This window comes from Protomyctophum parallelum (genome assembly GCF_964188405.1).
Source record: "Protomyctophum parallelum genome assembly, chromosome: 8".
Taxonomy (NCBI): domain Eukaryota; kingdom Metazoa; phylum Chordata; class Actinopteri; order Myctophiformes; family Myctophidae; genus Protomyctophum; species Protomyctophum parallelum.
Window position 1 is genome coordinate 44,321,224 of NC_139703.1, and position 13,087 is coordinate 44,334,310.

Below are 13,087 nucleotides of genomic sequence, written 5' to 3' on the forward strand. Positions count from 1 at the left end.
CTGCTGCGTTCTTAGCTGTAGCTCACCTTCCCTCCAGGACACACCATCCACAATAGGGGTCGTAGGCTAACAGACACGACTGACAGTCCAGGTGTTGCTGGCATTCGGCCACGGGCCTTTTCTGGAGCTGTAACAACACAATATCATTCAGCCATGAGTCACCTTGAGCTCTTACCAAGCCCTGGAGTTGAAACTGAACCATGCAATGCAGTCCACGGCGTACATCTATCAAAACTGAACTGAGATCGAGTATATTTGTATGGTCTCTAAAGTTGAATTCATGATCTGGGGTATTATTACACATACTACTAATACTATTATACTATATAGGTATAATACCAGGCCATAACAATTTCAGACAGTAAATAACTGAAGAGGGCACATGTAATATGTTGAACGTGATAATGTAACCATTCGAAATAGAGTGTAGAGTCATGTGACGACTAGAACAAATACAATGCCATAGGTATGCGTTATGTAGACTCTGTGTGTATTTATGCGAGTGTACGTACCATGGTGGAGGTCATGATGAAGAGATGCTCTTCAGTCTGGTCCAGTATCAGGTCAGAGCTGATGGCTGTGTTCTGCTGGATGGAGATAACAGAGTATTCCTCCACCTCACCATTGGGACCGAGGAACACCTGGAGAAAACACACACGCGAGCACACGCCAACACACACACACACACACACACACACACACACACACACACACACACACACACACGCACACACACGCACCCACACACGTCAATAAAATGACTCCTTTGACTGCAGTCATTGTTTAATTCCGGCCCATAACCTTCACTGCAACACAGAGGTTGGTGACCTTCATTTGAAAATGAAGATGTCCATACAGTCAATCTTCAAATAAAAAGCGTACAATCTACAATGCAGGACAACAAGAACATTAGAAGGCAACTGTGAGTAATGTCAGCTTGAGTGACTGCCAGTCTGCCACACATCAGCCGTCATGTTATTTACATCAGGTCACTCTATCTAACGGGAGATAGCTCACCACTCACCAGCTGGAACACAGACAGCAATCATCCTAATGGGAAGATCTGAGAGTAAACCGTGTGTGTGTGTGTGTGTGTGTGTGTGTGTGTGTGTGTGTGTGTGTGTGTGTGTGTGTGTGTGTGACATGTGTGTGTGTGTGTGTGCCGTGATCCATTATCTGCTGTGAATTTCACCTCCTTTTTTCTTTGATTTACGTAGGTGTGCCTGTGCGCGTGCAGCCGTGCACAGCGCCATGCTGATGAGAGGGCTGTCAGCAATGGATGAAGTGGGGGCCAATAATTCTCCACTATGATGTGCTAATCCAATCATATTGGTTATGGAGGAGGATTTGGGCTTCGGGGTCAGTTACTGTATGCAGGCGATTTGATTAGTCATGTCCTCAAAAGACTATCCCCACACAAATGCAATATGTAGAAATAGACGCTTAACCCAATTTATACTGTTGTACAACAGCGGTATCACCGACAATAGCAGATCTGCAACTACTTCACAGCACATCATATGCAACATATGAATTAAGGCCTAAATGAGATTCCTGTCTTCAAATGGAAAATGGGAAACACCCCGAGTTGAGAGGAACACACATCAGATCAGTCAATAATGACCCCAATCACCTCCGCTCTGTTTTGGGTAAATGAACAACATACACGAGACGATACACACTAAACATAATCTGGCAAACGCACAAACTAGCAGGGTGGGAGTGGGGGAGGAGGAGGGATGGGAAATGGAAGATACAGCGATAGTGAAATGGGGGGGGTGCTGAACAACAACTGTTGCATGCTTACCACACAAACACTCGCTTTCTCCCACATGATGCGTCCAGCTGACCTCAACAAAACAAACATTTGTCCAGACATCCCCACGAACTCTCGCAATGCAATGTGTGATTTAAACATTGGCAAATTTCAACTCTAAATCTCTGCCTGAACTAGTCTGTCTAACACTAGCTCCAATGTTATAAACACCATCATAATTTGATTTAGTGCGTTTGTTATTCCTAATGGCCCAAGCCTGAGCTAAGAAACATCATTGCTACGCCACGTTTCTCTGAGCTCTCTCGATGATAAATTGAGTCAGTACTTGAGGAAGGCCAAGAATCCACCATGTCTAGATACGTCAAATTAGATACACAATATGGCACATTAGAATATTATTGCTGATTATGTGCCTATTCCCAATCCAAATATAATAAGTAAATGTGGTGAAAAATCATACACACAGAGTGAAATTAAATGATATAAATCGCCAACACAAACACAAATAAGTTAAACAGTGTCTCGATGTGGTTTGGTCAAAGAATAACTTTCTTTCATTTCTTTCCACAGCAAGCCAGCCAAAATGTCAGTCATGTGGTTCAGCACTCCGGAGAGTTTATATTAGCAAAATGACTGAGTCTGTTGTGTTATTCTTATGTGAAATGTCCATTGTCAGTGGTTATTGTCAAAAAGACAAAGACCGACAATGTCATCATTCATGACGAGACAGTGACACAGTCTGCTGTTAGAACTAATGAGTCTGACACAACGCAGCACTGCATCTGTCAACAGTGACTCATAGAGCCCCATTGGCGGGACATGACAAGGCATAGCTCGCCATTTAGCTACCTCCGTGGCAAGTCAGTGTAAAAATAACTCTTAATGGGCATCATTGTGTTTATTCTGCTTATACAGAGGACTTAACCACAAGCGAAAAGCCAGTAACTGACAGGGGGGAGGGGGGGGCCTTACAAAGACATAATTGTCGGTTAATGGGCATACTCATGAGCTGCAAGCATCCACTATCAAGAGTCTTAAGCCTGATTTATGCTTTGGCATGAATCAGGCTGCACTGGTGGTCCACTGACATTTATAACAGACTTTATACAGTACAGTATAACAGATCAGACCCTGCATCTCTCTACGTTCATATCGGCTTTATGTGGTTCTTTATGTGCTTTGTGCCTGGAGGACCAGGCAATTCATACTGGATCGCTCCCATATACCCATCTTTCACTCTTAACAACTCAACATTCCATGCATCTCTTCATCTGAGCCTTCAGAGACCTGACCCCTGGCTGAACTCAGGAAGACGCCACTACAAGTGACCCCCCCACCATGACCCGTTGCGACCTTCGCACTGGTCCGTGGCACCTTAGAAATCAAACCGACAGGCAAGTCACAGGCCCTTCATCATTTCACATAAGCCTGAACAGAATTTAATGTTGAGGGACTGTCTCACTGAGACGAGCCCGGGCATTGTCTCACTCTGGATGAGTGGCACAGAGTGACAGCAAAAGCAACCCCCATGAAGCATGAGGGAAACCATGGTGCCAGTCTTCGCATACATGATTCAGTCTGCCAAGGAGAGATTACATGCTACCATTTCCTGTCCCTTATTGTGATTCTGATGGACCCCCCACTGGGCAGTACCCTGCCAATATCTTACAAAGGATGAGTTGTGGGGGTCTGTTTGGACTATAATGCAAGACAATAAAGAAGGAACGAAGGCCAAAAGAGGCGAGAGACAGGGGAGCTCACTCACTGAAAGCCGCCACTGTCACTGAGGATACGGGCATTTATCTGGTCATTCACTGTCCACTGTCACTGAGGATACGGTCATTTATCTGGTCATTCCAAAAGGAACATAAACAAACAACCAAAGCTGAATTAAGCGGTACACAACCTGTATTGTGTATCGCTTTATTTCTGGAGCCTTACGTTCAGCCTTAGGGCCGATTCATACTCCTATTTTACCGCTGTTTCGGCGCTGTAGTGCCGAAATGATTTCGGCTCGTCAGAAATTATCAGTAGCACCGAAGAGCCGACTTTAGGACGGTACCCGCCCCCCCGAACCTCAAATGACGTCAAATTGTAGGCTCTACAGCGCCGAACCGACTTTTATTCTGCTCTAAAAAAGGAGTATGAATCGGCCCTTACACCTACGAACACAGGGGATCCATTTCAGACCTCTACTTGTTGGCAGTGGAACAGAGCACTGTTGGGGAGTAGGGGTCTGTCCATCTGTCTGTCTGTCTGTCTGTCTGTCTGTCTGTCTGACTGCTCGGTTGGCTGACATGTCTGTACAGTTATGAGAGCTTTATCCCAGGCATACTTCATGTTATATAAATAGGATCTGCTCGTGAAGCAATGACACAAGCTGTAAAGTATGTCTGACTTTCAAGCCTTCCTGTATCACGAGTCCAATCGCTGCATAGCATCACTGCTATGCAACAATCATAATAAATTGTACCAGATTGCAGCGCATTGTGGCATTACAGCGGAGCACAGAAAATGAATGTGACATGTGTGAACACGTGCGCTTATCCAGTGGTTCCCAAATGGTGTGCCGTGAGCCGTGAGATCAGTGCCTTTTACATTATTATTGCAATACTATACAAAGAATGATTATTTTTTGTATTTATTACTTTGTATGCACGCATTTCCCAATACAGATATTCTATACCATAAACATATGTATACATTTATATATATATTAATCACTTTTCACATGGAATCACTATATTCTTTTCTCATATATTTTCAATAATAACAAAAATAGCAGCTCTACATCTCACAACATGTCACATTGCTTGTAGAGCTGCCTATTTGTGTCATGAATACAGGGGTGCCTTGAATACATTGTTGTGCATTGGCCACGAAACGTTTGAAAACCACAGCCTTAATGTGAGACGATCTGTACCTTGTGCAGGTTCCCCTTGGAGTCCCCTAGGAAGGCGATGGTATGTCCGGCTCGAACACTGACCGCCACAGAAGTGAGACGGGCAGACGGGCTGTTGAATATGGTCTTTGCTTCCACTGCCATTCGGCTGGCCATGGGACTGGGGGTGTGGTCAGAGCCGCAGGGATAGGCCTCTAGTGTATTCTAATGGTGGAGATGGACAAGAATGGAAAGGTCAGTCGTGTACAAGATGTGGTGGCAAGGAAACTGAACCCTAGCATCCTTAGTTTGGAGCCAACATTCAGAGAAATAACAGATCTACAAGCTTGCAACGTGTTAAGTTGTGAGCTTGTAGATTGGCTAATTTCGGCAAACAATTGTTTAGAGGGAAAACAGTAGGAGGCATAGTATAGACCTTGGGAATTCAGTCAAGTACGTTTAAGGTAACTTAGCTCATCAAAACAAACTTGTTGCATACATTTTTAACCCTTGTGTCTCTATTCTGGGCATGTCATATATATCTAATAATAATAATAATAAGTGAGGTACCTACAAGCTCACAATATGTTGTAAGTTAACGTGACGCCTTGTTCGCTACACTATGGCCCCTTTTCCACCGGTTGGTTCCCAATGGGAACCGGTTCAGTTCATTTTGGTTTTTAGTCCATGAGCCAGAGCTCCAAAATTGAAACTTTAATTATGAATTGAGTGGGCAAAACCATACCTATATTAGATTGTTATCACCATTAAACTTCCCCAATGGTCGTACACGAATACAATGATTTATTGTATTACAAATTTTACATTTTAAAATATGCAAATTAGGCATTATGTAGGAAAATATGCAAAATAATCGAAAATATGAAAAAGCTACTACTGTGGAAGGGTTATCAAGTATTAATGTACTTGTATTGATCCTATAAACAATGTAATATAGGGTATAGTTTGCCTACCAATTTTGGAGCTCTGGCTCATGGACTAAGAACCAAAAAGAACTGAACCGGTTCCCAACCAACCGGTGGAAAAGGGGTCTATGTGATCACTACACTATGTGATCGCTACACTATGTGATATGCAATATAGGGTTTAAGTGGTTAATAGACACAGCTCGGCAAACTCAATTCCATAAGCTATGCTGTCAGTTTGGTACAATAAACATTGCCTGTTAAATGAATTATCATTGATTTCTGGGACAGTTCTACGAAACAATAGCTCTATCCTAATGCTGCTCAGAACGATCCCAGCAGAGATTTATCATGAAGAGAGAGAGAAACTATTGCAGGAATCCAGTAAGCTCTGCTCTGAGTACTTTAAAGATTACAAAGTATTTGTTTTTACTGGTCCATTTTTTGTTCCATAAGATTTATTTTTCCACAACAGTGTTTGAAAATGAGTTCATTGCTTCATGATTAGTACCCATAACAATAGGAAGTAGAGGCAATGAACCTGAGAACGCTAACTCTTAAAGCTTTTTAAAAGCACTACCAGCTGGGATATAACTGACCTAGCATGCCAATGATTTAACCTTAACTACCACATGCATGTTTTGTCATCTCTGCTGTACAAATATTCTGCTCCTGTCAACTAAATAATGGCCAGATTTAAGTAAGACAGCCACTATGCCTTTCAAGGCTATAGATTAAGATAAATAATAGGTAGCGCACACTCCGGACTCCGGACAGGCCTGCAGGCTTAGCCTGCCTACACCAAAACATGGAAAGCCATCCATTAGGGTCAGCTAAGTAAGGATGACTCCATGTCCAATGTCCATGGAACCCAAGAATAGCTCCAAACCATGTTATGACAAATAAAAACAGAGAGTTATGAGAGTCAGTCCTGAAACACTAACAGGTTAATACATCACTGGCTCAAATGGTGGACCGGAGCCAGTGATTAGCCTGTATTTACGTTGGCAAAAAGACACATACAGTACATCTACAAGCATGCTGCAGACTGTAATCATCTGGATAATCTGCCACAAAGACTTATGGCAGTAATAACCACAACGTAGTTAGATAATGAGAAAGAGATTACTTCAAATTGTTCAACAAACAGAATCTGTACAATATTGTCTGGTTAGTGTTAGTGTACCTAATGGTAGCAAAACACATTCGTGACAATTAACCGCAACATGATGTGACCCCATCGCTCTATTTTACTGGGCAGATGGAATTTGCTTGTAAAGGGCGTATGAGGACTGATTTGTATGTGTTGTAAATGGACAGAACTTAAGGGACACTTCACCCCATTTGCAACCAGATCTTATTTTAAAGAGGGAGCGCCACCATTGCACCATGTATTTTTGTATGAGGTGACAGTACTTCATTAGATACCCTGGAGTCGTTGACTCGTTTTTATGTGCAATGGTGTATTAACTTTGTATTTAGGGTTTCTTCCTGGAGGCTGAACCCTTGACAGTCAAATGGGCCAATGAAATAAACAGTAATATTGTGACATCACACTATCAGCCCCTCCGCTAACCCCTCCCCCTTTATCATACAACTACAGCTGTGGGTGAGGCTTCAGTTCAGGTGGATCACCACCCACCAGGAAAACCAGGCATACTTAATGAACTGGTGGGCGTGCCCAAATAAAAACAACATTTTAACAAATACTGTATACTTATTTGAAAAAATTATACCTCCTTATATAACAATAAGACCTGATGATCATGTTTTAGTGTGGGAAAGAATCATGGCACTCCATCTTTAATGATGTTTGGGAGACATGATGTCATGGACACAGGCTCACTTCCTTCCTGTACTACAATTCCCATAATGCTTTGGTGCACTGCTCCTCCTTGTGGATAGGGGGAGGGCTGTCTTACCGAGACAAACATATAGTCCAGGAAGTAAGTGAGCCCAGTGTCCATGACATCATGGACACTAAAATATCTAAAAACACATATTATTACCTACATAAAAACCCCAGGAAAGTGTTTCTTGTCTCAAACATTAAAATAAGATCTGGTTGCAAAAGGGGTGAAATGTCCCTTTAAGATCTCTTGAGCTTTAGCATCCATTTCATTCCTTTTATCTGGCTAGCTAGGGTGTCCTTGTCAGGCCTTGTTAAACGTCCCCACTATGTATGCCTGATGCCGACAATCAATCCCTGCCCAACCAGCGGTCCTATTGAATTACAGTGAGTGCACGGCCCCTAGAGCAGTTGGTCGCAGTACGTCAGGTTCAAAGGTCAGGGCTTGTTCTAATCACTATGTCCTCCAACGTAAGTAGTCTACATGATGTTATAAGATGAATAGTTGAAGATGCAACAAGTCAATGCCCTGTGCACCCAAATGGCCCACAAGGTATAGTAATACAGACTATCAGCGCACACGCAAACACACACACACACACACACACACACACACGCACAGCACTGTGCAAATGTACAGTATAACAGAAAGAATATATTTCCCATGCAGCTACAGTAGCATTACAAAGATGGCTCATCTAATTCAATCTCACCAGAAGAGAATTACATTTGTCTGAGATCAAGATCAAATTAAATTGTATTCTTTCTCTTATATGGACATCACTTATGCTTATAGAGGTTGAGCCTGGACATCTTCGGATGTAGTGGCCACCAGCTTTGCAAATGAAAGCGTAAATGTGATAGCCAACCCAGAGACATAACTCACTGACACAAAGAAGAAAACAAAGTTATTTTGTTAAAATAAATAAAACAGCAGGGATTGCTTGGCATATTGACATTAACCAACCATTCTTATAATTTCATCCAGTTACAGAAAGAGTAACTACAATGCTTTTTTCTTTTATTATTATTACTTATTCAAGGAAGATTAGCTGTGTGTGGAAACAGATACACTACATTTTCTTCTGAACGAATCTAGTAAGTCTGCTAAAATGTTTTGCTCATGTTCATCAAGCTTAAGCTTTGCACATTAAGCAGAGCGTTCCTCATCAACATTCATGCCCACCCACGCTGTGACTTTCGGAGACGTGCTAGGCACGACTACTAACGTCTGAGAACATGAAGGACACAGGCCCACTTTGAAAACCATAGCAAAACATGAATGGACTGTGAAAAACGAGTGAAAACAAGTACAGCTACTGAGTTTAACTCACCGAGGGCAGGTTGGCACAATTGGACTTGACTTCGTACTCTATGTAGGCGGCCTCCATCCCTGCTTCTCTTCCCGCCTGCGTGTAACACAGGTCTCTGGTGGAGTTGATCCGCTGGTCCAGATCGTGGAGGTTGAACTTGCAGAGGGCAGAGTCTTCACTGGGGCCCGGCGACGACACCAAGCGAGTTGAGAACACGCCCAGGAGCACCTCCTGGCCGTGGCTCTCTACTTGGTCCTTGGGGAGCCCCAGTCGGACAGCCTGGAGGAGGTTGTACACCTTTCCTGTGCTTGAGCGGCAGGTCAAGGGCACCTCCACGTACGAGTAGTAGGCCTGGTCGTCCACACACACGCGAGAGACGTAGGTGCGGTACTCGCGCAAATGCGACTTTAGGTCGCGGCGGTAGAAGAGAAAGTAGACATGCTGGCGGTGAGCAAAGGAAGCCACAAAGTGGTGGTCGTACTCCGAGAGGGGGCCGGCCACGGCCAGCTTGGCCGTCTCCTCATAGGAGAACAACGGTTCTTGGGCAAGGTTCCGTGTGGATATCGGCGGATGGCCACTGGTGTAGCCACGCCCTACATACAGCACCGGCTGCCGGTCAGGACGCGAACGTACGACGAGTCCCACGGTGCTGACATTTGGGTCGTTAGCTGCTACATACTGAGTGTCCACTGGCTTTTCTGCAGAGAAAAGGACCGTATTCACAGAATCCAAGCTCCGCTTTTGGCAAATCCCTTGACTGACACTCCCACAGGTGATGAGTTGCATAGAGTACGGGTCCACCAGTAGCAGTTTGTTGTGGTTGCTGGTGGCCTTGGCCATCGGGCATTCGCTCTTCTTGACGGGCGGCAGGCACTCGCGGCTGTCCGTCACTGGGCCCGTGTTGTTCTGCAGTTCCAGTTGGAGGAAACGGTCCAGCTGAAACAGGCGGTCTTGGGCCCCGACGTAGACCCGGCCCACGACGGAATGTGGATGCAGGGCCAAGTGTTCAAACAGGGTGTCATTGCGGATGAATGTGGGATAAGTGCTATAGGGGGACGGTTCAGACGCCAGCACAGCGCCAGAGGGTACCGAGGGGAAGGGCAAGCTAGCAGCTAAAAGCAGCAGCAAGGACAGCAGCGACCGGCCCGCTGTGGCTGAAAGACGACGCACCACCCCCGGAGGCATGGCAACCAATCTACAGGAAAGAAGAAAAGACAGGATTTTAAAGTCAAATGGTCTACATTCAGTAACACTCTTCCGAGCAGTGAGTGACCAGCAAAATGATACACATTCCAGTGCTGACAAAATTACTGACTCTAAAAAGTGTACAAATGGGGTTGTGTGACCACACAAAATTCAACACTTGGAATTTTGCTGTGTTCCGAGAAGTCTTAAAATGGGGTCTAAACTTTCACCTCTGCCCTTTGCTTTTTAGCTAAATAAAGAAAGTTCCTCATCATTTCAAAATGTCTCTCTTCAATCAATCAATGTTAAGCTATCACAGTTGACTATGATGCATGCATTTCAATGAGACTTCCTGGTCAAATAAAGGTCGAATAAAATTAAATGCTAAACTCTGTCTGCTTTGTGCGATTCTATGACATTCATTGACCATGCACGCAGTACGTCAGGCCCCATGATGATGATGACAGGGATAACTCACCATTTGTTTCCAACGTTGTGTTACAGAGGCATGTCACCTCTTGACCTCCCAGCAGCTCGGGTTTAAAAACACATCTCTCCCAACACACCTGCAACACAAAGAGCACAGGAGAGCACGTGTGAATACACGTCTGTAACACCAAAATACCTCATTGGGATTAAAGAACAAAACGTGTTCTCTTTATATTATATAGAACTCCCCCCCCGCCTTCCTTCATGTGTGTTTCTGTACCAAAGACAAGCTTTTGAAAACACCGTTATAAACGTTTGATGTATTGGGGAGCTGCCGCTGTCATTATGACATATAGTCCCTTGAAAGCCTGGGCCAGGAACCTCATTCCCATTGAAATTCCCATCAGGCCAGTTTCTGTCAATTTCTGTGGGGTCAACAAGCCAAGGGAGCCAGGTCAAGTTGCGTCAGTCACAGATGCCTTTCAGCACCAGAGCGCGCTCACACACACGCACACACACACACACACACACGCACACACACGCACACACACACCGCAATGCTTCTTCATCACTAGGATACCAGGTACAAAACACTTCAGTTCCAGCATCGGCAGGGAAGCCAGAAGAAACAAAAACGGTATTTTAAAAGAGGATGGCATGAGAGGGGAAAGACCCAGAGCTCCTTTTCTGTGCTTCACTCTTTATTCTCTTGCCATTTTCCCACTCTTCTGTACTCATTTGCATCTCCACAAGTACTCTTACGGGTCGATTTGAACATTCTCAGAGTAAAATGAACAAACACTCAGATTTTACTGTGTATATGACCTCTGCCTCCTTCACCAAACTCTCTCCCCTTTGCCCCACTCATTATCTCCCCCCCCCCCCCCCCCCTCTCTGCTCCTGCTTCAGTCTTTCTCTCTAGCCACTGGCACGGAAGTGGGATTATCTCCTACCAGTTGGGACGGGTCTTTGGTGGGCCTGAGCTGGGGGAGCAGACTGCAAAAGACACTATTCAGCCCGCTCAACAGACCGATCATAATCACAAGAACGTCAACACACACACACACACACACACACACACACACACACACACACACACACACACACACACACACACACACACACACACACACACACACACACACACACACACACACACACACCTCTCTTTCCCTGCAACCCTGGAGGCATTTAGAGAGCTTGCTTTGTTGGCAGCGGTCTATGTGGGAATGGGGGTAAAAGCCAAAGAGCCAAACGTGAACTTAAGAGAAAACATTTAAAAAACATTTAATGCACAGCCTAATCATTTCCACCGTTTTCTGTATCATTTATAGACTTCACTAAATGTGACTTATATCTGAACCTCCCTCTACGTCCTATTCCTAACTAATGTTTATTTTTCCGCTTGATAGCATGCTCATGTAGAACTAATTATAGCTCCAGCAGCGCAGACTTTATCAGCCGACAGACCCAGAGGCCAAGTAGGTTGATTGATGCCTTGGTGACGACTAGATTTGAAAAAAGAAATCAAAAATAAACACTGGAGCAAAACATTACAAAGTAGTGGACAGATAAGGCAATGTCCATTATATGAGAGAGAGAGACAGAGACAGAGACAGAGACAGAGACAGAGACAGAGACAGAGACAGAGACAGACAGACAGACAGACAGACAGACAGACAGACAGACAGGCCATGAACTCTTTTTTTTTTTACTTCTCATCTTCCTGGTATAAAGGTTTTTCACTTCTCATCTTCCTGGTATAAAAGGTGCACTGCAACCCTGTCCAGAAAACTGTATGAAAGAATGATGATGTCTGGATCCTAGCAGAGCCATTCAGGGAATGACTGGCATGTTAAAACAGGGGAGGACAGCAGCAACAAAAACACATCTGCTCTCGTTTCCTTCTCCTGGCTGCTACAGTGGATTCTGGAGACTAATTCCTCCCTGTGGATCACAATCTGTCCACGCCACCAGGTGAGCTTTGCAGTTGTCGCCATCGATAACAGCAGACAAAAAGATGTGTGCACTGTGCAAGGTGTGCAGGGGTGCAAATCATCCGAATGCAACAACAACACACCGCTCAGACGCTCTCTGTTCATTTTTTCCATCGCCTCATTTTGGAAAAATCAAACTGCCAAAACCTACAGGGAACAGGCCATGCGTTATCATCACCCCAGTTTTGTTTGGAAGAGGCCTCACTCCTCCTACGGGAAATAATCCAATCAGCCCAAACTTCATTCAGACTGTTGGATACATGAGAACAGGAGAATGGACGCATGATTGAATTCCCTCACTTTGAAAATCATATTCAGGATAGAGGTGGAAGTCTCTTTTTGTCACTTTAAGCAGGCCTCGGGTATCAGTTTGACAGGAAGGGGGGAAATGCATGCTTCTAATTGGTTTACATGAATGTAATGTTCCTCCACTCCTGTGTAATGGAGTCCGCCTTGTTCCAGTACTGACGGTGAAGGAGGACGGTGCAGATAGATAATGCATTGAATTCCTGAGCTGGGCTGCATAATAATGGATTGGAGAGTGGAGACATGAATAAACATTAAAATATATAGGTTATTAAGGAGATGAACAGGTTGTCACATACACAGGCTCTGGGCCAACAACACCAGTGTGGGGTCCAGCAGTGGTAGACGTCCCACTGACTGACCTCATCGTGACTAAATGACTCAATGGTGCTTTCAATTAAGCCACCGTCTGCTTCATTAACCC

The 13,087-nt window shown here is 44.5% G+C and overlaps 1 protein-coding gene across 1 annotated transcript in view; it reads right to left on the reverse strand.

The window, feature by feature from the left end:
* Positions 1-13,087, reverse strand: part of plxnb1b (plexin b1b) — a 94,811-nt gene that overhangs the window by 31,309 nt on the left and 50,415 nt on the right. The window contains exons 3-7 of the mRNA XM_083771977.1: positions 10,410-10,497; positions 8,768-9,941; positions 4,701-4,883; positions 513-641; positions 27-127 (exon numbers count right to left, since the gene is read on the reverse strand). Of these exons, the coding sequence (XP_083628103.1) occupies positions 27-127; positions 513-641; positions 4,701-4,883; positions 8,768-9,931 (1,577 nt within the window). The 5' untranslated portion in view covers positions 9,932-9,941; positions 10,410-10,497. The remainder of the gene's footprint in view (positions 1-26; positions 128-512; positions 642-4,700; positions 4,884-8,767; positions 9,942-10,409; positions 10,498-13,087) is intronic.